The sequence below is a fragment of the Phaenicophaeus curvirostris genome, unplaced genomic scaffold, assembly GCF_032191515.1.
Source record: "Phaenicophaeus curvirostris isolate KB17595 unplaced genomic scaffold, BPBGC_Pcur_1.0 scaffold_75, whole genome shotgun sequence".
NCBI classification, from domain to species: domain Eukaryota; kingdom Metazoa; phylum Chordata; class Aves; order Cuculiformes; family Cuculidae; genus Phaenicophaeus; species Phaenicophaeus curvirostris.
Genome location: NW_027206697.1, coordinates 600,455 through 626,124, shown reverse-complemented (window position 1 = coordinate 626,124; position 25,670 = coordinate 600,455). Strand labels below are relative to the sequence as shown.

Below are 25,670 nucleotides of genomic sequence, written 5' to 3'. Positions count from 1 at the left end.
CCCCCATCTCCCCTCTCCCCCCCTCTCCCCCCCCTCCCCCCCTCACCTCTCCTGCCCCCCATCTCCCCCCCATCCCCTCTCCTGCCCCCCATCTCCCCTCTCCTGCCCCCCCATCTCCCCTCTCCCCCCCTCTCCCCCCCCGCCCCCCCTCACCTCTCCTGCCCCCCATCTCCCTCAGGGCGGCTCTCGCCGGGGTCTCCTCGCTGCCGCCCCCCCCCCTCGGCTCCATCGCGCTGAGACCCGACGCAGCTCGTGCCGCTCCCTCCGCTCCCGGAGAAGCGAGAGAGACCCCCCCGCCCCCCCAACCCCGCCCCACAGCCCCCCCCACACCCCCCCCCGCCCCCCAACCCCGCCCCACAGCCCGCCCCGCGGAAAGGGAGTTAACCCCCTCCTGACCGGAGCCGCCCCGACGCCACGGGGATGGGCGGGGGGGGGGAATGGGAGCCCCAGACCCACAAGTTGGGGGTCAGCAGCCTCCCAGACCCATAAGTTGGGGGTCAGACCCATAAGTTGGGGGTCAGACCCCCCACCACGGCCAAAAGAAACGATTTAACCCCCTCCTGTCCGGAGCCACGAGGCCACGGGGATGGGCGCGGGGGGGGGGGGGGAATGGGAGCCCCAGCCCCACAGGTTGGGGGTCAGACACACACCCAGACCCATAAGCTGAGGGTCAGACCCATAAGTTGGGGGTCAGACCCCCCCCCACGGCACAAAGAAACGACTTAACCCCCTCCTGTCCAGAGCCACCACAATGCCACGGGGATGGGCGGGGTTGGGGGGGTGAATGGGACCCCCAGCCCCATAAGTTGGGGGTCAGACCCACCCCCAGTCCCATAAGTTGGGGCTCAGACCCCCCCACGGCCGAGAGAAACGACTTAACCCCTTCCTGTCCGGAGCCATGAGGATGTGGGGGGGAATGGGACCTCCAGACCAACAAGTTGGGGGTCAGACCCACTCCCAGCCCCACAAGTTGGGGGTCAGCCCCATAAGGTGGGGGTCAGACCCCCCCCCCACGGCGGAGAGAAACGACTTAACCCCCTCCTGCCCGGAGCCACGAGGATGGGGGAGCAGTGGGATCCCCAGACCTGCAAGTCGGGGGGGTCAGGATCCCCTCCTGTCCCACACGCTGGGGGTCACAGGGACCCCATGGGGACCTTGGGGTGGGATGGGGACCTTACGGCTCGGCCACGGACAAACTGGAGTGACTCTGGTCCAGCCACGTCATGATGAGGATCCAGAGTGACTCTGGTCCAGCCACATCATGATGAGGATCCAGAGTGACTCTGGTTCAGTCACATCACGATGAGGATCCAGAGTGACTCTGGTCCAGCCACATCACGATGAGGATCCAGAGTGACTCTGGTCCAGCCACATCACGATGAGGATCCAGAGTGACTCTGGTTCAGTCACATCACGATGAGGATCCAGAGTGACTCTGGTTCAGCCACATCACGATGAGGATCCAGAGTGACTCTGGTCCAGCCACATCACGATGAGGATCCGGAGTGACTCTGGTTCTTCCACGCCGCGGGGAGGAACGGGAGCGACTCGGGTTTGCTGGCGCCGGCGTGGGCGCAGCCGCAGCCGCAGGGCTGGCAGGGCCGGCCGGGCAGGAGGCGCCCCAAAACCCAGCCCCCCGCGGCACCAGCGCCCGCCGCGTGCCCTGCAGCGCCTGTACCTGCTCCTCTAATGCTGCGCAACCCCAGCACCTCCTGCATCTCCCGCAGCCCTGTCCCTGCAGCCCCTGCACCCCCTGCATCTCCCACAGCCCTGTCCCTGCATCCCCTGCACCTCCTGCATCTCCTGCATCCCTGACTGTGCACTCCCTGCACCTCCTGCATCCCTGTCCCTGCAGCCCCTGCAGCCCCTGCAGCCCCTGCAGCCCCTGCATCTCCCGCATCCCTGTCTCTGCAGCCCCTGCACCTCCTGCATCTCCCGCAGCCCTGTCCCTGCAGCCCCTGCACCTCCTGCATCTCCCACAGCCCTGTCCCTGCAGCCCCTGCACCTCCTGCATCTCTCACAGCCCTGTCCCTGCAGCCCCTGCAGCCACTGCATCTCCTGCATCCCTGACTGTGCACCCCCTGCACCTCCTGCATCCCTGTCCCTGCAGCCCCTGCAGCCCCTGCACCTCCTGCACCTCCCGCATCCCTGTCTCTGCAGCCCCTGCACCTCCTGCATCTCCCACATCCCTGTCCCTGCAGCCCCTGCAGCCCCTGCACCCCCTGCACCCCTTGCATCTCCTGCATCCCTGTCTGTGCACCCCCTGCACCCCCTGCATCCCTGTCCCTGCATCCCCTGCACCTCCTGCATCTCCCACATCCCTGTCCCTGCAGCCTTTGCACCCCCTGCACCCCACCCTGTGCAGCCCCTGCATCTCCTGCACCTCTCACATCACTGTCCCTGCACCCCCTGCGCCCCCTGCATCCCTGTCCCTGCACCCCCTGCATCTCCTGCACCCCCTGCATCCCCTGCATCCCTGTCTGTGCATTCCCTGCACCCCCTGCATCCCTGCCCCTGCATCCCTGTCTGTGCATTCCCTGCACCCCCTGCATCCCTGTCCCTGCATCCCCTGCATCCCCTGCATCCCTGTCTGTGCATTCCCTGCACCCCCTGCATGGCCTGCACCCCCTGCATCCCCAGCACCCCCTGCACCCCCTGCACCCCCCGCACGGCCTGCAGCCCCTGCCCTGCGCATCCCCCCCGCCGCCCGCGGGCAGGAGCTGGCAGCCCGGGCGGCTCCCGCTGACTCAGCGGCGGCTCTGGCAGCGCTGGCACCGCCGGCAGCCGCACGCACGCACCCAGCCCAGTTCAGCCCAGTCCAACCCAGTTGGGCTCAGCCCCAGCCCAGCTCAGCCCAGTTCAGCCCAGTTCGGCTCAACTCAGCCCAGTCCACTCCAGTCCGGTTTGGCCCAGCTCACTTCTGCTCAGTCCAGCCCAGTTCAGCCCAGTTCAGCTCGGCTCCAGCCCAGTTCCAGCCCAGTACAACCCAGTTCGGCTCAGTTCCAGCCCAGTCTAACCCAGTTCAGCCAAGTTCGGCTCAGTTCCAGTCCAGCTCAGCCCAGCTCCAGTCCAGTTCAACCCAGTTCAAGCCCAGTTCAACTCAGTTCAGCTCAGTTTGGCTCAGCTCCAGCCCAGTTCAGCCCAGTTCAACCCAGGTCTAACCCAGTTCCATCCCAGTTCCAGCCCAGTTCAGCCCAGTTTGGCTCGGTTCAGCCCGGTTCAGCTCAGCTCCAGCCCAGTCTAACCCAGTTCAATCCAGTTCGGCTCAGTTCTAGCCCAGTTCAGCCCAGTTCGGCTCAGCTCCAGCCCAGTCTAACCCAGTTCAGCCCAGTTCGGCTCAGCTCCAGCCCAGTCTAACCCAGTTCAGCCCAGTTTGGCTCAGCTCCAGCCCAGTTCACTCCAGTTCCATCCCAGTTCAGCCCAGTTCCAGCCCAGTTTGGCTCGGTTCAGCCCAGTTCAGCTCAGCTCCAGCCCAGTCTAACCCAGTTCAATCCAGTTCAGCTCAGTTCCTGCCCAGTTCAGCCCAGCTCCAGCCCAGCCTAATCCAGTTCAGCCCAGTTTGGCTCAGCTTCAGCCCAGTCTAACCCAGTTCAATCCAGTTCGGCTCAGTTCTAGCCCAGTTCAGCCCAGTTCGGCTCAGCTCCAGCCCAGTCTAACCCAGTTCAGCCCAGTTTGGCTCAGCTCCAGCCCAGTCTAGCCCAGTTCCAGCCCAGTTTGGCTCAGCTCCAGCCCAGTCTAACCCAGTTCAATCCAGTTTGGCTCAGTTCTAACCCAGTTCCAGCCCAGTTCGGCTCAGCTCCAGCCCAGTGCAGCCCGCGGGGGGCGGGGCTTCAGCGAGGGGGGCGTGGTCTGCGGTCATGTGGGCGTGGCTAATAGTAGGGGCGCGGCCCCGCCCCTCCCGCCGCTGCCCGCGGTCTCCCCCGGGTCCTAGCGCCGCCCTCTCTCCGTCTCCCCCGGGTCCTAGCGCCGCCCTCTCCCCGTCTCCCGCGGGTCCTAGCGCCGCCCTCTCTCCGTCTCCCTCGGGTCCTAACACCGCCCCGTCCCCACCGCCCCCGGGTCCTAGCGCCGCCTGCCCCGGTTCCCCGGTTCCCCGGGTCCCCCCCACGCACCGACGCAGCAGAGCCGCTCGCTCAGGACCCTCCGTCGCTCGGGGCCGAGCTCGGGGCTCGCCATCCTCGGGGCTCGGGACGGGTCCGGAACGGGAGAGGGACCGGGGAGGGAGGGGAGGGGCCGCGGAGGGGGAGGGGAGGGGCCGGGACCCCGACGGCTCCGCCCCCAACGGGCCGCGCCCGCTGCACCCCGCCCCGGGCACCCCCGGCACCCCTAAAGCTCCTGCACCCCCGCCCCGGGCACCCCCGGCACCCCTAAAGCTCCTGCCACCCACCCCCTGCAGCTCCTGCAGCTCCTGCAGCTCCTGCAACCCACCCTGTGCCCCCCCTGCACCCTTGCAACCCACTTTGTGACCCCATGCAGCTCCTGCACCCCAATCCTGTGCCCCCCTGCACCCCAATCCCATGACCCCTGCAGCCCTGCAGCTCCTGGAACCCACCCTGTACCCCCCCTACAGCCCCTGCAGCTCATGCAGCCCACCCTGTGCACCCCCTGCACCCTTGCAACCCACTTTGTGACCCCCCCGCAGCTCCTGCACCCCAATCCTGTGCCCCCCTGCACCCCAATCCCATGACCCCTGCAGCCCTGCAGCTCCTGCAACCCACCCTGTACCCCCCCTACAGCCCCTGCAGCTCATACAGCCCACCCTGTGCACCCCCTGCACCCCAATCCCGTGCCCTCCTGCAGCTCCTGCAGCTCCTGCAACCCACCCTGTGCCCCCCCTGCACCCTTGCAACCCACTTTGTGACCCCATGCAGCTCCTGCACCCCAATCATGTGCTGCCCCCGCAGCTCCTGCAACCCACCCTGTGCCCCCTGCACCCTTGCAACCCACTCTGTGCCCCCCTGCAGCCCCTGCAGCTCCTGCATCCCACCCCATGCACCCCCTGCACCCCAATCCCACGACCCCTGCAGCTCCCGCAGCTCCTACAACCCACCCTGTGCCCCCTCTGCAGCTCTTGCACTGCACCCCCACGCACCCCCTGCAGCCCTGCAGCTCCTGCACCCACCCTGTGTCCCCCTTTGCAGCTCCTGCACCCCAATTCCGTGCTCCCCTGCAGCTCCTGCAGCTCCTGCAGCTCCTGCAACCCACTTTGCGCCCCCCCTGCAGCTCCTGCACCCACCCTGTGTCCCCCTTTGCAGCTCCTGCACCCCAATTCCATGCTCCCCTGCAGCTCCTGCAGCCCCTGCAACCCACTTTGCACCCCCCCTGCAGCTCCTGCACCCACCCTGTGTCCCCCTTTGCAGCTCCTGCACCCCACTCCCGTGCCCCCCCTGCAGCCCCTGCAGCCCCCCAGCAGCCCCCCGCACCTCCTGGCCGGGCGCGGCGGCCGCAGCAGCCGCAGCAGCAGCGCATGGCGGCCTGTCCGTGCGTCCGGCCGGCTGTCCGTGTGTCCGGCGGGGCCCGTGAGTCAGGCTGCGCCCACGCCAAACGCGGCTCCTCCTGCGCTGGATGCAGCCCAGGCCCCGAGCAGCAACGCAGCGGAGAGCAGCGGGAGCGGGAGGCACCCGCACGGGGGGATAACGGAGATGGTGGAGATGGAAATGGGGATGGGGATGATGGAGATGATGGTGATGGAGACAGAAATGGAGATGGTGGAGATGGAGATGGAGACAGGGATGAAGATGATGGAAATTATTGAGGTGATGGGGTGGAGATGATGGAGATGGGGATGATGGAGGTAGAGGTAGAGATGATGGAGATAGAAATGGGATGGGATGGAGATGGGATGGAGATGATGCAGTTGATGGGGAAGGTCAAGATGGAGATGGAGATGATGGAGGTGGAGATTGGGATGATGGAGATAGAAATGGGATGAGGATGGAGGTAGAGATGGAGATGGGGTGGAGATTATGGAGACGATGGAGATGGAGATAGGGATGGACATGATGGAGATGGAGATGATGGAGGTGGAGATAAAGATAGAGAGAAATGGGATGGGGTGGAGATGATGGAGGTGGGGATAGGGATGGACATGATAGGGATGGACATGATGGAGAGGGACATAATGGAGGTGGAGACGATGGAGATGGAGGCATTGTGATGATGAAGGTGTAGATGGGGATGGAGGTGCAAATGGGGATGATGGAAATAGAAATGGGATGGGAAGGAGAAGGAGAAGGAGAAGGAGAAGGAGAAGGAGAAGGAGAAGGAGAAGGAGAAGGAGAAGGAGAAGGAGAAGGAGAAGGAGAAGGAGAAGGAGAAGGGGTGGAGATGATAGAGACGGGGATGGAGATGGAAATGAGAGATAGGGATGGAGATGAGAGACAGGGATGGACATGATGGAGGTGGAGACGAGGATGGAGGTGGAAATTATGGAGCCAGAGATAGAGATGATGGAGATAGAAATGGGATGGGATGAGGGTGGAGATGGAGATGGAGATGAGGCTGGAGAGAAGGACGGGGCTGGGGCAGGACCCCATGGAGATGATGGAGAAGATGGAGATGATGGAGATGGGAAGGGCAGGGCTGGCCATGGACATGATGACGGCACTGGTGGGGATGGACGCGGTCACGGCGCAGCCACAGACACGGACACAGCCCGGCCACGGTGTGGGGCAGCCCCACGGATCAGCCCCATGGATCAGCCCCACGGCTCAGCCCCACGGCTCCCCCCGCCGCCCCGTCCCAGCTGTGCCCCACAGATAAGCCGCCGTGGGGCTGGGGGGCAGCGATAGCGCCCGGAGCTGGCGTCACCGCGGCCGCCCAGGGAACCCCCAAAGCCACCACCCCCGCCAGTGGCCACATGTGGGCTGGCGGTGGCCACGGGGACCCCCCGGCACCAGTGTGTGTCCCCCACACTCTCTCCTGGCCACCAAACCTGCCCCACGGTGGCCCCAGAATCCCCCCAGTCCATCCCAGTTCCCCCAGTTGGATCCGGGACGGGGCCGCGGCGCGGGGACGGGGATGGGGACGGGGATGGGGACAGTGACGAGCTTTGCCAGCTGTGACCTCGCGGCGTCCTTCGAACACCGGCCACGTGCCAGCGGCCACCGGCACCGAACCCGCACCAAACCGGGACCAAACTGGCATCAAACCGGCACCAAACTGGGACCAAACTGGCCTTGAACTGGGACCAAACTGGCCTTGAACTGGGACCAAACTGGGACCAAACTGGCACCAAACTGGCATCAAACTGGCATTGAACCGGAACCAAACTGGCATCGAACCAGCATGGAACCAGCACCAAAACCAGCATCTAACGGGGACCAAACTGGCACCGAACTGGAACCAAATTCGCACTGAACCAGCATCAAACTGGCACCAAACCAGCATCGAACTGGCACTGAACTGGCATCAAACTGGGACCAAATTGGCACAGAACCAGCATCGAACTGGCACTGAACCGGCATCTAACTGGCACCAAACTGGCATCGAACCAGCACGGAACCAGCACCAAAACTGGCATCGAACCAGCACCAAAGTGGCACCGAACTGGAACCAAACTGGCACCAAAGTGGCATTGAACTGGCACTGAACTGGCATCAAACTGGGACCAAACTGGCATCAATCTGGCAGCGAACCAGCACCAAACTGGCACCAAACTGGCACTGAACTGGCATTGAAGTGGGACCAAACAGGGACCAAACTGGCACTGAACTGGCATCAAACTGGGAACAAACAGGGACCAAACTGGCACTGAACTGGCATCAAACTGGGAACAAACTGGCACTGAACTGGCATCAAACTGGGAACAAACTGGCACTGAACTGGCATCAAACCAGCACCAAACTGGCACTGAACTGGCATCAAACTGGGACCAAACTGGCATCGAACTGGCATCAAACTGGGACCAAACTGGCATCGAACCAGCATGGAACCAGCACCAAAACCAGCATCAAACCAGCACCAAACTGGCACCATACTGGAACCAAACTTGCACTGAACTGGCATCTAACTGGGACCAAACTGGCACTGAACCGGCATCTAACTGGGACCAAACTGGCACTGAACCAGCATCGAACTGGGACCAAATTGGCACTGAACTGGCACCAAACTGGCATTGAACTGGCACTGAACTGGCATCAAACTGGGACCAAACTGGCACCAAACTGGCATCGAACTGGCATCGAACCAGCACCAAACTGGCATCAAACCAGCATGGAACCAGCACCAAAACCAGCATCAAACTGGGACCAAATTGGCACCGAACCAGCACCGAACTGGCACCAAACTGGCATCGAACCAGCATGGAACCAGCACCAAAACCGGCATCGAACCGGCACCAAACTGGGACCAAAGTGGCACTGAACTGGCATCAAACTGGGACCAAATTGGCATCAAACTGGCATCGAACTGGCATCGAACCAGCATGGAACCAGCACCAAAACCGGCACCAAAGTGGCACCAAAGTGGCACCAAGCTGGCACCAAACCGGGACCGAAGCGGCACGGAACCGGCACCACGCGCCGTGCGGCCGGTGTCCCCGAGCCCCGTCCGGGCTGTCGGCCGCGCGAGGCCGCGGGAACCGATGCGGCGTCTCGGAGGCGCTGGCACCAGCTCGGTGGCACCGAACCAGCGCGGCGACGCAGAGGAACAAGACCAGGGGGACGAAGCCGGCGGCTGGAGGCGCTGGAGGAGGCTCGGGGGGCACGGAGCCAACGCGGCCAACGCCCTGGAAAGTGCCGGAAGGAGCGACGCCAACAGCCCTCGTGGCACCAACGGGGGGGGGGGGAACCCCAGAAAGGATGGAAAAAAAGGAGGGGGGGGGGGAAGGATGCTGAGTCACCATGGAAACGGGATGCAGCATCCACCCCCCCCTTAACCCCTCCGTGCCCAGACACAAGCCTGCCCTCCCCCACCTTTAACCCCTCCCTCTTCCCGTTAACCCCTCCCTCTCCCGTTAACCCCTCCCTCTCCCCATTAACCCCTCCCTCCCTGGCCCATTAAAGAGCTGGAGGAGGTGAAAAGAGGCAAAAGGAGGCAAAAAAAGGCAAAAGGAGGAGAAAAGAGGTGAAAGGAGGAGAAAAGAGGTGAAAGGGGGAGAAAAGAGGCAAAAGGAGGAGAAAAGAGGTGAAAGGAGGAGAAAAGAGGCAAAAGGAGGAGAGAAAAAAAGGCAAAAGGAGGAGAAAAGAGGTGAAAGGAGGAGAAAAGAGGCAAAAGGAGGAGAAAAGAGGCAAAAGGAGGAGAAGAGAGGTGAAAGGAGGAGAAAAAAGGTGAAAAGAAGAGAAAGGAGGCGAAAGGAGGTGAAAAGAGGCAGAAGGAGGATAAAAGAGGAGAAAGGAGGTGAAAAGGGGAGAAAAGAGGTGAAAGGAGGGAGAAAAGAGGAGAAAAGAGGTGAAAGAAGGAGAAAAGAGGCGAAAGAAGGAGAAAAGAGGTGAAAGAAGGAGAAAAGAGGAGAAAGGATGGGGAAAAGAGGAGAAAAGGGGATAAAAGAGGTGAAAGAAGGAGAAAAAAGGAGAAAAGAGGCAAAAGGAGGAGAAAAGAGGAGAAAGGAGGCAAAAAGAGGCAAAAAGAGAAGAAAGGAGGTGAAAAGGGGAGAAAAGAGGTGAAAGGAAGGAGAAAAGAGGAGAAAAGAGGAGAAAAGAGGAGAAAAGAGGAGAAAAGAGGAGAAAAGAGGTGAAAGAAGCAGAAAAGAGGAGAAAAGAGGCAAAAGGAGGAGAAAAGAGGGAAAAGGAGGCAAAAAGAGGAGAAAGAGGGGAAAAAAGAGGTGAAAGGGGGAGAAAAGAGGCGAAAGAAAGAGAAAAGAGGCAAAAGGAGGAGAAAAGAGGCAAAAGAAGGAGAAAGATGTAAAGACGAAAAACAAGATGAAAAGAGGTGAAAAGCAATGAAAAGAGATGAAAAGATACAGAAACCAACAAAAAGATATGAAAAGACCTGAAAGGAGATGAAAAGAGACAAAAAGAGATGGAGAGAGATGAAAACAGATGAAAAGAGATGGAAAAAAACCATGAAAAAAACACAAAAAGAGATGAAAAGAAATGAAAAGAGATGAGATGAGAAGTGATAAGAAGTGATGAAAGGAGGTGAAAAAAGCCAAAAAGAGACAAAAAGAGGCAAAAGAAGAAGGAGGGAGACGAAAAGAACCGAAAGGAGCCAAAAATGAGAGAAAAGGAGACAAAAAGAGCTGAAAAAAGACAAAAAGAGCCAAAAGGAGCTGGAGAGGCGTGAAGCCAGCCCAGAGGTAGCCGAACGGAGCCCAAACGGAGCCGAAGAGGCTGGACATAAGGAGGAATTTCTTCACAATGAGGGTGGAGAAGCCCTGGACCAGGGTGCCCAGAGAAGGGATGGATCCCCCATCCCTGGAGGGGTTCAAGGCCAGGTTGGATGGGGCTTGGAGCCCCTGATCCAGCGGGAGGTGTCCCTGCCCAGGGCAGGAGGTGGAACTGGGTGGGCTTGGAGGTCCCTTCCAACCCAAACCATTCCATGATTCTGTGATCCTATGAAAGGAGCTGAAGAGGCACGAACCCAGCTAAACAGTCCCAAACGCCTCCAAACGGAGCTGAAGAGGCTCAAAGGGACCAGAGCGCAGATGAACGGAGCCAAAGAGGCTCAAATGGTCCCAAACGCCTCAGAATGGAGCCGAAGAGGCACGAAGGGAGCTGAACGGAGCCGAAGCATCACGAACGGAGCTGAAGCATCACGAACGGAGCCAAAGAGGCACCAAGGGAGCTGAGCAGGTGCTGGAAGGAGCCGAAGAGGCTCGAAGGGAGCCGAACGGAGCCGGAAAGAGCCGAATGGAGCCGAAGCTTCCCGAAGCATCACGAATGGAGCCGAAGCGGAGCTGAAGCGGAGCCAAAGCTTCCCGAACGGAGCCAAAGCATCTCGAATGGAGCCGAAGCATCACGAATGGAGCTGAAGCGGAGCCGAAGCTCCCCGAATGGAGCCGAAGTGTCATGAACGGAGCCAAAGAGGCACTAAGGGAGCTGAGCAGGTGCTGGAAGGAGCCGAAGAGGCTCGAAGGGAGCCGAACGGAGACGGAAAGAGCCGAACGGAGCTGGAAAGAGCCGAACGGAGCCGGAAAGAGCCGAACGGAGCCGAAGGGGAGCCGAAGCTTCCCGAACAGAGCCGAAGCGGAGCTGAAGCGTCACGGACGGAGCCGGAAAGAGCCGAACGGAGCCGAAGCGTGTCGGGAGCGCCCCGACGGGACCCACCTTGGCCCCCCGCGTCCCCTCGGCTCCGACAGTACCAGGCGAGCGCCAAGGCCGCCGCGTGCCCCACGGCCACCAGCGACGGGAAGAGCGAGCCCGTGTCCTCCATGGGGCGGCTGGGAGGGACGAGGCAGCGACCGCCTCCCCCCCCCCCCAGGCTCCTCCCTGTACCCCCCCCCTTCCACCTCACAGCCCGGGGGGGGCGGGGACAGGGCCAAAACAAACCCCCCCTGATCCCCAAAGAGAGATCCCGGAGCGGAGAACCTACCCGGAACCACCTTCATGGGAGCGGGACGGGGGGATAAGGGTAGAACTGGGATTGGGGGGGAGGGGGATAAGGGTAGAACTGGGATTGGGGTGAGAGCAGAGTAGGGGATGGGTTGGGATAAGGATAGAACTGGGATTAGGGTGGGGGATGTGGTGGGAACAGGGTGGGATAAGGATAGAATTGGAATTAGGGGGTGGGAATAGTCTGGGATAAGGATAGAACTGGGATTAGGGTGAGGGACGGGGTGGGAACGGGTTGGGATAAGGATAGAACTGGGATTAAGGGTGGGGGGCAGAGTAGGGATGGGTTGGGATAAGGATAGAACTGGGATTAGGGTTGGGAATGGGTTGGGGTAAGGATAGAGCAGGGATTAGGGCAGGGGACAAGGTGGGGACGGGTTGGGATAAGGATAGAACCGGGATCAGGATGGGGAACGGGGTGGGAATGGGTAGAGACAGGGATGGAACAGGATTGGGATGGGGAAGAGGCTGGGAATAGGTAGGGTATGGGTAGGGACAGGACGGGGATCAGGATGGGAATGGGATAGGATGGGGATCGGGATGGGGAATAGGCTGGGAACAGGCAGGGACTGGGATGGGGAACAGACAGGGACAGGGATCAGGACAGGGCAGGGAATGGAAGGGGATGGGATCGGGATAGGGCTGGGAAGGGAATAGGGCTGGGATTGGGATTGGGATAGGGTTGGGATAGAGCTGGGATAGAGCTGGGAAGGGGATAAGGCTGAGATAGGGTTGGGATAGAGCTGGGATAGGGCTGGGATAGGGCTGGGATAGGGTTGGGATAGAGCTGGGATAGAGCTGGGAAGGGGATAGGGCTGAGAAAGGGTTGGGATAGAGCTAGGATAGGGCTGGGATAGAGCTGGGATAGGGCTGGGATAGAGCTGGGATAGGGCTGGGAAGGGGATAGGGCTGAGAAAGGGTTGGGATAGAGCTAGGATAGGGCTGGGATAGAGCTGGGATAGGGCTGGGAAGGGGATAGGGCTGAGAAAGGGTTGGGATAGAGCTAGGATAGGGCTGGGATAGAGCTGGGATAGGGCTGGGATAGAGCTGGGATAGGGCTGGGAAGGGGATAGGGCTGAGAAAGGGTTGGGATAGAGCTAGGATAGGGCTGGGATAGAGCTGGGATAGGGCTGGGATAGAGCTGAGATAGGGCTGGGATAGGGCTGGGAAGGGGATAGGGTTGGGATAGGGCTGGGATAGGGTTGGGATAGAGCTAGGATAGGGCTGGGATAGAGCTGGGATAGGGCTGGGAAGGGGCTGGGATCGGGCTAGGGTTGGGATCAGCCTGGGAAGGGGCTGGGAAGGGGTTTGGAAGGGGCTGGGATCGGGTTTGCAGCGGCTGCAGGGATGGGGGGGACGGGGGTGGGGGGGAAGGGCAAGGACACCGATATAAATAACCGGAGCCGTCACCGATCCCGAGATAGAACCGGGGGGAGCAGCGGGGGGGGGGGATGGAGGTGGGGGAGGGGCAGGAGCCCCCCCTCGGGGTCCCCCCAGCACCCCAAAAGGGGGGGTCACCCCCACCCCCCACCCCACGGCGGCCGCTCCTCGGCGCTGAGCAATTAACGGAGCAAAGAACCGACCCCCCCGGCCTTGCCGGCCCCCCTGGACTTGTGGGGACCCCCTAAAACCCCCCAATCCCCCCCAAAACTCCCGCGACCCCGTCCCGCACAGCGCGGAGTCCAGGCCGGGTTTTACCGCCCCGCAGCCCGCGGAAAACCCGGAGCGGATCCTGCGGGCGGCGGAACGGAGCGGGGGGGGGGGCAGAGTCCCCAGGGGAGGGGAGGGGAGTCTAGGGGGGCCCTCACCCCATGGGGGCATTTCAGGGGGTTCTAGGAGGGGTCTCAGACCCCCCCTGGGTTATTGGGGGGGTCCAAGCCCCCATGGGTGCATTTATGGGGGGCTATGGGGGGGTCCCAGCCCCCCCTGGGTGATGGGGGGGGGCCCAGTCCCCATGGGGGAGTCTATGGGGGGGTCCCAGCCCACCTGGGTGATGGGTGGGGGTCTATGGGGGGATCCCAGCTCCCTTGGATGATGAGGGGGGGTCTATGTGGGACCCCCCACCCCACAGGTGCATTTGGAGGGGTCAATGGGGGGGGTCCCAGCCCCCATGGATGATGACGGGGGGTCCCAGCCCCCATGGGTGTGTTTGGGGGGGCTATGGGGGGGTCCCAGCCCCCCGATGATCCCAAGGGGGGGGTCCTCGCTCGCTGCCCCCCTCCCTCCCTGCGGTGACTCAGGCTCTGGCAGCGCCTCCGAGCTGGAAAATCCAGGGGGGGGGCAGTGGGGGGGCAGGGGGGGCAGTGGGGGGGGCCCAGCCCCAGCTGTCACCGATCTCGGGTGTCGGGATCGCGTGTCCCCCCCTCATCCACCCCCCCCGAACCCCCTCCCCACCCCCAGCTGCCGCTGTCCATCTGTCTGTCCGTCCCAGCCATGCGGGCACCCCCTAAGAAGCCCCCCCCAGCACAATGGGGACCCCCAAAGTCACGGATCCCCCCCCTCACACAGCATAGACCCCCCCCGAGCACAATGAGGGGACCCCCCCACAGCCCCCCCAAACTCACAGAGACCCCCCCAGCTCAATGGGGGGACCCCTCCAAAGTCACAGACCCCTCCTCATACCTCCCCAGCACAAAGAGACCCCCCCCACAGCCCCCCTAGAGTCACAGACCCCCCTCTAGCTCAATGGGGACCCCCCCTCCAGCCCTCCCAGAGTCACAGACACCCCCCCAGCTCAACAGGGGAACCCCCAAAGTCACAGACATCCCCTCATACAGCACAGACGCCCCCCAAAACACAATGGGGGGACCCCCAAAGTCACAGACCCCCCCCGTCATACAGCACAGACCCCCCCCCCAGCACAATGGGGACCCCCCCACAGCCCCCCTCAAATTCACAGACCCCCCCCGCCCCCATATACCCCCCCAGCTCAATGGGGGGACCCCCAAAGTCACAGACCCCCCCATAACAACAAGGACCCCCCAACACATACATTGCCTCCTCCCCAAACCAGCCCCCCCCCACCAGCACCAGTCCCGGTACTGGGAGCACTGGTGGTCCCAGTATCGGGGCAGGGGGGGTGCTGGGGCACGTCTTACCGGCCGCGCTGCTGGTGCCAGGGAGGGACTTACTGGTCCCAGTATCGGTGATGGGCTGTGCCTTACTGGTCCCAGTACTGGTGGCAATGATGGCTTGTGCCTTACTGGTCCCAGTACCAGTGATGGGCTGTGCCTTACTGGTCCCAGTATTCGTGGCGATGATGGCTTGTGCCTTACTGGTCCCAGTATCAGTGATGGGCTGTGCCTTACTGGTCCCAGTACTGGTGGCAATGATGGCTTGTGCCTTACTGGTTCCAGTATCAGTGATGGGCTGTGTCTTACTGGTCCCAGTATTGGTGGTGATGATGGCTTGTGCCTTACTGGTTCCAGTATCGGTGATGGGCTGTGCCTTACTGGTCCCAGTATTGGTGGTGATGATGGCTTGTGTCTTACTGGTTCCAGTATCGGTGATGGGCTGTGCCTTACTGGTCCCAGTACCAGTGATCGTGGTGGGCTGCGCCTTACTGGGACCAGTATTGGTGACAGTGGCTTGCGCCTTACTGGTCCCAGTATCAGTGATGGTGGCTGGTGGTTTACTGGTCCCAGTATCCATGATAGTGGTGGCTTGTGGCTTACTGGGACCAGTATTGGTGATGGTGACTTCTGGCTTACTGGTCCCAGTATCATCGGTGCCTTGTGGCTTACTGGTCCCAGTACTGTTGGTGGGCTGTGCCTTACTGGTCCCAGCAGCGATGGCGACGATGCTGGCTTGTGACTTACTGGTCCCAGTATTGGTGGTGTCAGCGACTTGCGGCTTACTGGTCCCGGAATCAGTGATGGTGCCTTGTGGCTTACTGGGACCAGTATCCATGATGGTAACTCGTGCTCTACTGGTCCCAGTACCAGTGATGGTAGCAGATTGTGCCTTACTGGTCCCAGTATTGGTGGCAACAGTGACTTGTGCCCTACTGGTCCCAGAATCATTGGTGACAGTGACTTGTGCCTTACTGGTCCCAGTATTGGTGGCAACAGTGACTTGTGCCCTACTGGTCCCAGTATCATTGGTGCCTCGTGGCTTACTGGTCCCAGTATCATCAGTGCCTCGTGGCTTGCTGGTCCCAGTATCATTGGTGACTCGCGGCTTACTGGTCCCAGTATCCTTTACGGTGACTCGTGGCTTACTGGTCCCAGTATTGGTGACGGTGACTTGTGGCTTACTGGTCCCAGCATCCATTACGGTAACTGGTGCCTTACTGGTCCCAGTATGGATGGTGGCCGCTGCCTTACTGGCTGGGGCGTCGATGATGTGCTGCAGTTCACCGGAGCCGGTGTTGCCGTCGCGGTGCCTGCAGTGGGTTCGCGGCACGACGCCGGGCGGCAGGCGCAGGATGCGGCGCAGCTCGCGGGCGCCGGCGTCGCTCAGGAACCAGTAGCAGTGGCGCCAGGCGAAGGTTCGGCGCACGAGGCCGCGGGAGCGCAGCGAGGCCATGGCGCGCAGCACGGCCACGTTGGGCACGCCGGGCAGCGCCGGGTGCCGCCGCCGCGGCCGCGCATCCTGCTCGGCCACCAGCACGCCGTCGCGCAGCAGCAGCGCCAGGATGGCGCGCAGGTGCTCCCGCGGCATCAGCATACCCGCCACCATCGCTGCCCACCACGCTCGCCGCCGGCAACGGGATCACGGCTCGGTTGTGGCTCGACACGGCGCACCGCGCGGGCTCAGCTCGGTTATGGCTTGGCACGCGGCACAGGGGATTCTATCTGCTCGGTTACGGCTCACCGCGGTGCACCAGGACGGCTTGGCTTGGTTATGGCTCGGCACACGGCACACGGCTGCTCCGTCACGGCTCACCGCGGCACACCGGGATGGCTCGGCTTGGTTATGGCTTGGCACACGGCACAGGGGATTCTATCTGCTCGGTTACGGCTCACCACGGCACACCGGGATGGCTCGGCTTGGTTATGGCTCGGCACACGGCACACGGCTGCTCCGTCACGGCTCACCGCGGCACACCGGGATGGCTCGGCTTGGTTATGGCTTGGCGTGTGGCACACGGGATCACGTCTGCTCCGTCACGGCTCACCGCGGCACACCAGGATGGCTCGGTGTGGTTACAGCTCACCGCGGCACACGGGAATGTCTCTTCTCAGTTACGGCTTGGCACACGGCACACGGGACCACGTCTACCTGGTTCCTGCTCACCAGGGCACACCGGGATGGCTCGGCTCGGTTATGGCTCGGCACGTGGCACACGGGATCACGTCTGTCCGGTTCCGGCTCACCACAGCACCGGGAACGTCTCGGCTCAGCCACGGCACGACGCGGCACACGGGATCACGTCTGTCCGCTTCCAGCTCACCACGGCACACGGCAACGTCTCGGCTTGTCCGCGGCACAGGGGAGCACGTCTGTCCGGTTCTGGCTCACTGCGGCGTGTGGCAACGTCTCAGCTCGGTCACGGCTCGGCACGGCACACGGGATCACGTCTGCTCCGTCTCGGCTCTCCGCGGCGCACGGAAACGTCTCGTCTCGGTTGGGGCTTGGCACGCGGGTGACGCCTGCTCGGTGCCGGCGGTGACGGGGACGTCTCGGTTCCGACACGCTCGGCACACGGGACGATGCCGGCACAGCACCAGCCACTGCTTGGCACAGCCCAGTACGGTCCAGTACAGCCCAGTATGGCCTGGCGGGGCACGGCACAGCCCGGCGTGGTCCAGTACAGCCCAGTACAGCCCAGTACGGTCCAGTACAGCCCAGTACAGCCCAGTATGGTCCAGTACAGCCCAGTACAGCCCAGTACGGTCCAGTAGGATCCAGCACAGCCGTCCAGCACCACTCAGTACCACCCAGTGGGGTCCAGCCTGGCACAGCCCAGTACGGTCCAGTCCAGCTCAGCAGAGCCCAGTAGGATCCAGCGCTGCCGTCCAGCGCCACCCAGTCCAGTCGAGCTCAGCCCAGTATGGACCAGTACGGACCTGTCCAGCCCAGCAGAGCCCAGTAGAGCTCAGCACAGCTCGGTCCAGTGCAGCCCAGTATGGACCAGTACAGCCCAGTATGGACCAGTACAGCCCAATACAGCCCAGTACGGACCAGTAGAGCCCAGTACGGACCAGTAGAGCCCTGTAGAGCCCGGTCTGTGTCCGCGGGCGGTGGCGGCTCCGCCCGGGGGGGGGGGGGGAAGGGGGGGCCGGTCTGGGCTGTGAGTCACCGAGACACCGCCCGGAGGGGGGGGGAGGGGAGGGGGGGGAGATGGGGGACATTAGAGGGACACGGGGGGGACATTGGGGGACACAGGGGGACGTTGGGGGGACATTGGGGACATGAGGGGGACATTGGGGGACGTTGGGGGGACATTGGGGGACATGAGGGGGACATGGGGGGACATGGGGGGATGTTGGGGGGGACACAGGGGGACATTGGGGGGACACAGGGGGACGTTGGGGGGACATTGGGGGACATGAAGGGATACAGGGGGACACTGGGGGGACATTGGGGGACATGGGGGACATGGGGGGACATGGGGGACATGGGGGGGACATTGGGGGACGTTGGGGGACGTTGGGGGACGTTGGGGGACATGAGGGGGACATTGGGGGACATTGGGGGACATGAGGGGGACATGAGGGGGACATGGGGGGGACACAGGGGGACGTTGGGGGGACATTGGGGGACATGAAGGGACACAGGGGGACACTGGGGGGACATTGGGGGACATGGGGGGACATGGGGGGGACATTGGGGGACACAGGGGGACGTTGGGGGGACATTGGGGGGACATGGGGAGACATTGGGGACATGGGGGGACATGGGGGGACATGGGGGGACATGGGGGGACGTTGGGGGGACATGGGGGGACATGGGGGGACATTGGGGGGACATTGGGGGGACATGGGGGACATGGAGGAACATTGGGGGACATGAGGGGGACATGGGGGAACATTGGGGGACATGAGGGGGACATGAGGGGGACATGGGGGGACATTGGGGGACATGAGGGGGACATGGGGGAACATTGGGAGACATTGGGGACATGGGGGGACATGGGGGGACATGAGGGGGACATGAGGGGGACATGAGCAGGGACATTGGGGGGACATGGAGGGACTTTGGGGGGACACAAGTGGGACAGAGGCAGGGAGACACTGGGGGACACGAGGGGGACATTGGGGGACACTGCAGGGACATTGGGGGACATGGGGGGACATGGAGGGATATTGGGGTACATAGGGGGACATGAGGTGGACATGAGGGGGACATGATGGGACATTGGGGGACATGGGGGAGACATGGGGGGATATTGGGGGACAGAGGGGGACGTGGTGGGATATTGGGGGACATTGAGGGGACATGGGGGGGATATAGGGGGACATTGGGGGACATTGAGGGGACATGGGGGGGATATAGGGGGACATTGGGGGACATTGAGGGGACATGGGGGGGATATAGGGGGACATTGAGGGGACACAAGTGGGACAGAGGCAGGGAGACATTGGGGGGACACAGGGACATGGAGGGGACATTGGGGGACATCGGGGGAACACAAGAGGGGGACATTGGAGGACATGATGGGGACACGGGGGGGACACAGGGGGACACAAGTGGACATTGGGGGACACTGTAGGGACATTGGGGGATATTAGGGGGACACTGAATGGGACACAAGTGAGGGACATTGGGGGGACATTGGGGAGACGTGGGGGGCACATGGGGGAACACGAGGGGGACATGAGGGAACATTGGGGGACACTGGAGGGACATGGAGGGACATTGGGGGGCATGTGGGGGACACGGAGGGGACATTGGGGGACACTGGGGGGACAAGTGGGGAACATGGGAACATTGGGGACATTGGGGGGACATGGGGGGACACTAGTGGGGGGAGACATGGGGGACATTGCGGGGACATGGGCTACATTGGGGACACAAGTGGGGGACACAGGGGGACATTGGGGGCTGTGAGCAGGGGGACGCAGGGGGACAGGAGGGACACGTGAGGGGGGACGTGGGGACAGGAGAGGGGACAGGAGGGGACAGGGGGACCCGGGGGAGCAGGGCCCGAGGTCCCCGAGTGCCACGACCCTCGTCGGGGTCCCCAAGTGCCACGATCTTTGTTGGGGTCCCCAAGTGCCGCAACCCTCACCAGGGTCCCCAAATGCCACAATCCTCATTGGGGTCCCCATGTGCCACAACCCTCACTGGGGGCCCCAAGTGCCACGATCTTTGCCGGGGACCCCAAGTGCCACGACCCTCACCGGGGACCCCAAGAGCCACAATCTTTGCCGTGTTCCCCAAGTGCCGCAACCCTCACCAGGGTCCCCAAGTGTCACAATCTTTGCTGGGGACCCCAAGTGCCACGACCCTCACTGGGGTCCCCGAATTCCACAACCCTCACTGGGGTCCCCAAATGCTACAATCCTCACTGGGGTCCCCATGTGCCACAACCCTCACCAGGGTCCCCAAATTCCACGACCCTCACCGGGGTCCCCAAGTGCCACAATCTTTGTAGAGGTCCCCAAAAGCCACAACCCTCACCGGGGTCCCCAAGTGCCACAACCCTCATTGGGGTCCCCAAATTCCACAGCCCTCACCGGGGTCCCCAAGTGTCAGAATCTTTGCTGGGAACCCCAAGTGCCACGATCTTTGCCGGGTCCCCGAGTGCCACAACCCTCACTGGGGTCCCTGAGTGCCACAATCTTTGCTGGGTCCCCATGTGCCACAACCCTCACTGGGGTCCCCAAGTGTCACGACCTTCACCAGGGTCCCTGTGCACCATGATTTTTGCTGGGGCCTCCGAGTGCCACAACCCTCACCAGGGTCCCCAAGTGCCACAACCCTTACCGGGGTCCCCAAGTGTCACAATCTTTGCTGGGGACCCCAAGTGCCACGACCCTCACTGGGGTCCCCGAATTCCACAACCCTCACTGGGGTCCCCGAATGCTACAATCCTCACTGGGGTCCCCAAGTGCCACGACCCTCACTGGGGTCCCCGAATTCCACAACCCTCACTGGGGTCCCCGAATGCTACAATCCTCACTGGGGTCCCCAAGTGCCACAACCCTCACCGGGGTCCCCAAGTGCCACAACCCTCACTGGGGTCCCCAAATTCCACGACCCTCACCGGGGTCCCCAAGTGCCACAATCTTTGTAGAGGTCCCCAAAAGCCACAACCCTCACCGGGGTCCCCAAGTGCCACGACCCTCACCGGGGTCCCCAAGTGCCACAATCTTTGTAGAGGTCCCCAAAAGCCACAACCCTCACCGGGGTCCCCAAGTGCCACAACCCTCATTGGGGTCCCCAAATTCCACAGCCCTCACCAGGGTCCCCAAGTGTCAGAATCTTTGCTGGGAACCCCAAGTGCCACGATCTTTGCCGGGTCCCCGAGTGCCACAATTTTTGCCAGGGTCCCCAGGTGCCACAATCTTTACTGGGGTCCCCAAGTGCCACAATCTTTGCCGGGTCCCCATGTGCCACAACCCTCACTGGGGTCCCCAAGTGTCACGACCTTCACCAGGGTCCCTGTGCACCATGATTTTTGCTGGGGCCTCCGAGTGCCACAACCCTCACCAGGGTCCCCAAGTGCCACAACCCTCACTGGGGTCCCCAAATTCCACAATCCTCATTGGGGTCCCAAAATGCCACAATCCTCATTGGGGTCCCCATGTGCCACAACCCTCACCAGGGTCCCCGAGTGCCACAATCTTTGCCGTGTCCCCGAGTGCCACAGTTTTTGCCAGGGTCCCCGAGTGCCACGATCTTTGTGGTGTCCCCAAGTGCCAAAACACTCACTGGGGACCCCGAGTGCCACAACCCTCGCCGGGGTCCCCAAATACCACAATCTTTGCCGGGGTCCCCCAAGTGCCACGACCCTCGCCAGGGTCCCCGAGTGCCATGATCTTCGCCGCGTCCCCAAATGCCACAACGCTCACTGGGGTCCCCAAGTCCCACGATCTTTGCCGGGGTGCCCCGATCCGTGTTCCAGGCCTCGGGAGGTGCCAGCGCGGCGGTTGGCGTGACCGGTGCCGTCCGGATCCCGTTAGTGCCGCGCCAGCGCCCCGGCTCTGCGGCACCGGGCACGCGGCCACCGCGGGGGGAGGGGGTGCTGGGGGTACTGGGGGGCACTGGGGATACTGGGGGATACTGGAGGTGCTGGAGGATGCTGGGCATGAGGGGTGCTGGGGGATACTGGGGGATACTGGGGGTACTGGGAGATGCCAGAGGATGCTGGGAGATACTGGGAAATGCTGGGAATGAGGCCTGCAAGAGGATGCTCGCGGATACTGGGGGGCACTGGGGGGAACTGGGGGATAGTGGGAGATACTGGGGGGCACTGGGGGTGCTGGGGATACTGGGGTGCTGGGGATACTCGAGCATACTAGGGGGCACTGGGGGACACAGGGGGTGCTGGGGGATACTGGGAGATACTGGGAATAGGAGGTGCTGGGGATACTGGGGGATGCTGGGGATACTGGGAGATGCTGGGAAATGCTGGGAATGAGGCCTGAAAGGGGATACTGGGGGTGCTGGGGATACTGGGGGTGCTGGAGATACTGGGAATGCAGAGTGCAGGGGGTGCTGGGGGATACTGGGGGTGCTGGGGGATACTGGGGATACTGGGAATACTGGAGGTGCTGGGGATGCTGGGGGTGCTGGGGGATACTGGGGGTGCTGGGGGATACTGGGGGATGCCAGAGGATGCTGGGGGATACTGGCAAATGCTGGGAATGGGGCCTGCGAGGGGATACTGGGGATACTGGAGGTGCTGGAGGACACTGGGGTTACTGGGAATGGGGAGTGCAGGGGGATGTTGGGGATACTGGGAGATACAGGGAATAGGAGGTGCTGGGGAGACTGGGGGAGACTGGGGGGGATGCTGAGGGTAATGGGGATACTGGGGGATGCTGAGGGATGCTCAGGGGATACTGGGAATGAGGGGTCCAGCAGGGAACTGGGGGACACTAGAGGGATTCAGGGGACACTGAGAGGGGCCAGGGGTACTGGGGGACGCTGGGGGCTGCCGGCACAGCCCCCCCACCCACCAACACAGGTGACCCCCCTCCCGCCCGCACTGCGGCCACAGCCCCCCCAGATGTGGCCACCAGGAGCCCCCCCACACTTGCCACCACCCACGGGCTCGGGGACCCGGGATGTGGGGGGGCTCCATGCCCCCAAACTGCCCCGCACCCCCCCTGCATCCCAAACTCCTCTAGACCCTCCCCACCCTTGTATCCCCTGCGTCCCCTTAGGGTCCTGCATCCGCAGACCCTCCCTGCACCCCCAAATTCCTCTAGACCCCTCCCCACTGCATCCCCTGGAGGTCCTGCAACCACAGACCCTCCCTGCACCCCCAAATTCCTCTGGACCCCCCCCCGTACTCTCAAACTCCTCTGAACCCCCCCCCCACACTCTTGCATCCTCTGCATCCCCCGCATCCCCCCCATCCCCTGCACCCCCAAACTCCTCTGGACCCCCCCCATGCATCCCCTGCATCTCCTACACCCCCAGACCCACCCTGAACCCCCAAATTCCTCTAGACTGCCCCCATCCTTGCATCCCCTGCATTCCCTGCACCCTCAGCTCCCCCTTGCACCCCAAACGCCTCTGGACCCCCCACACCCTGGCACCCCCGGACTCTCCCAGCACCCCCAAACTCCTCTGGACCCCCCACACACTTGTGTCCCCTGCACCCCCGAAAGGTCCCGCATCCTTCAGATCCCACCCCCCCCGCAACCCTAAACTCCTCTGGACCCCCCTTGCACCCTCTGCACCCCCAAACTCCCCTGCACCCCCTGCATCCCCCAAGCGTCCTGCATCCTCCACACCCCCCCCCGCACCCCTAAACTCCAATGGACCCCCGAACTCCTCTAGAACCTCACCCCATCCTTGCATTCCCTGCACCCCCTGCACCCCCCAGGGGTCCCATATGCCCCGCAACCCCCCTGCACCCCCAAACTCCTCTAGGACCCCCCCCCCCACATCCCCCCTTGCATCCCCTGCATCCCCCCCATCCCCTGCAGACCCCCATCCCCTGCACCCCCCCAAAACCCCTCTGGACTCCCCCCACACCCTTGCATCCCCTGCACCCCCAGGTCCCCCCTGGCCCCCCCAAACCCCTGTACCCCCCCCCCCCACCTTTGAGGCTGAGGATCTCGTGGTGGATGCAGCGCGCCCCCTCCATGCTGCAACTGCAGCTGCTGCAGCTCCTGCAGCGCCCGCCCCGCCCCCCCCGGCCCCGCCCTTTGGCACCGACCCCCCCCCTGCAGAGCCCCCCCCCTTCCCACCCCCCCCAATCCCACTAACCCCCCCCCCTTCCAACCACTCCCCCTGCAGAGCCCCCCCCACCTTCCCAACCCCCCCCATCCAACCCCCCCCCCCCAACTTCCAACCACCCCCCCCTTGGCACCGACCCCCCCCCTGCAGAGCACCCCCCCTTCCCACCCCCCCCAATCCCACTAACCACCCCCCCTTTCCAACCACTCCCCCTGCAGAGCCCCCCCCACCTTCCCAACCCCCCCCATCCAACCCCCCCCCCCCAACTTCCAACCCCCCCCCTTGGCACCGACCCCCCCCCTGCAGAGCCCCCCCCCTTCCCACCCCCCCATCCAACCAACCCCCCTTCCCAACCCCCCCATTCAGCACCGACAAGTCCCCCCAGTACAGAACAGCCCCCCCAGTACAGAACAGCCCCCCCAGTACAGACCAGTCCCCCAGTACAGCCCCCCCAAGTACAGCCCCCCCAGTACAGACCAGTCCCCCCAGTACAGAACAGCCCCCCCAGTACAGACCAGTCCCCCCCCCCAGCACAGCCCCCCTAGTACAGTACAGCCCCCCCAGTACAGACCAGCCCCCCCAGTACAGCCCCCCCAAGTACAGCCCCCCCAGTACAGACCAGTCCCCCCAGTACAGAACAGCCCCCCCAGTACAGACCAGTCCCCCCCCCCAGCACAGCCCCCCTAGTACAGTACAGCCCCCCCAGTACAGACCAGCCCCCCCAGTACAGACCAGCCTGCAAGAACTGGGATCCCCCCAAACTGAGATCCCAGAACTGGGACCCCTGAACTGGGACCCCCCCAAACTGGGATCCCAGAACCGGGACGCCCCAAACTGGGACCCCGAGAAGTGGGACGCCCCAAACTGGGATCTTCCAAACTGGGAACCCCCCAAACTGGGATCCTGAGAAGTGGGACCACAGAGCTGGGGCCCACAAACTGGGACCCCCCCAAACTGGAACCCCTAAACTGGGACCCCCAGAACTGGGAGTCGCCTAGAACTGGGACCCTGAGAACTGGGATCCCCCAAACTGGGAACCCCTAAAACTGGAAATCCCCAAACTGTGAACCCCCAAACTGGGATGCCCTAAACTGGGAACCCCCAAACTGGGAACCCTGCACTGAGAACACTGAACTGGGATCCCCCAAACTGGGACCCCTGAACTGGGACCCCTGAACTGGGAGCCCCCCAAACTGGGACCCCAAGAACTAGGAACCCTGAACTGGGACCCTGAGAACTGGGATCCCCTAAACAGGGAACCCCCAAACTGGGATTCCCCAAAACTGGGAACCCCCAAACTGGGAACCCTGAACTGGGATCCCCCACACTGGGACCTCCTAAACTGGGAACCCCCAAACTGAGACCCCAAGAAGTAGGAACCCTGAACTGGGGCCCCCAGAACTGGGATCCCCCAAACTGGGAACCCCCAAACTGGGAATCCCCCAGACTGGGACTCCCTAAACTGGGACCCCCAAAGTGGCCCCCCACTGCGGCGCGGGCGGTGCCGCGGGTGCCAGCGCCGCGTGCCAGGGCCTGCCGGGAACCGGCCACCGCGGCCACTGGCCACCGGCCACGGACAGGCCCCCTGCGGCCACTGCAGCCACTGCGGCCACTGCGGCCACTGCGGCCACTGCAGCCACTGGCCACCAGCCACAGCCAGCCCCACAGCGGCTACTGTCAGCCCCAGGGTGGCCACTGGCCACGGCCAGCCCCATGGTGGCCACTGATAGCCCCACTGCGGCCATGGTCAGCCCCACTGTGGCCACTGCTAGCCCCACTGTGGCTACTGTCAGCCCCATAGCGGCTACTGGCCATGGCCAGCCCCATGGTGGCCACTGCTAGCCCCACTGTGGCTACTGTCAGCCCCAGGGTGGCCAC

General features: G+C 62.9%; 1 protein-coding gene across 11 annotated transcripts in view; it reads right to left on the bottom strand.

The window, feature by feature from the left end:
* The window catches only part of PLEC (plectin), an 84,911-nt gene that overhangs the window by 46,144 nt on the left and 13,097 nt on the right, over positions 1-25,670 (bottom strand). For 2 of the 11 annotated variants that reach the window (XM_069882045.1, XM_069882047.1), the window contains exon 1: positions 14,588-16,886. The exons of 3 other annotated variants lie outside the window; for them this stretch is intronic. In XM_069882045.1, coding sequence (XP_069738146.1) covers positions 14,588-16,169 — 1,582 coding nt within the window. In that variant the 5' untranslated portion in view covers positions 16,170-16,886. Of the gene's footprint in view, positions 1-153; positions 261-4,109; positions 4,199-11,204; positions 11,329-11,469; positions 11,702-11,752; positions 11,824-14,587; positions 16,887-25,670 lie in introns of those variants that run through there. 6 more of the 11 variants (XM_069882052.1, XM_069882054.1, XM_069882046.1 and 3 more) reach the window with 5 other exon arrangements.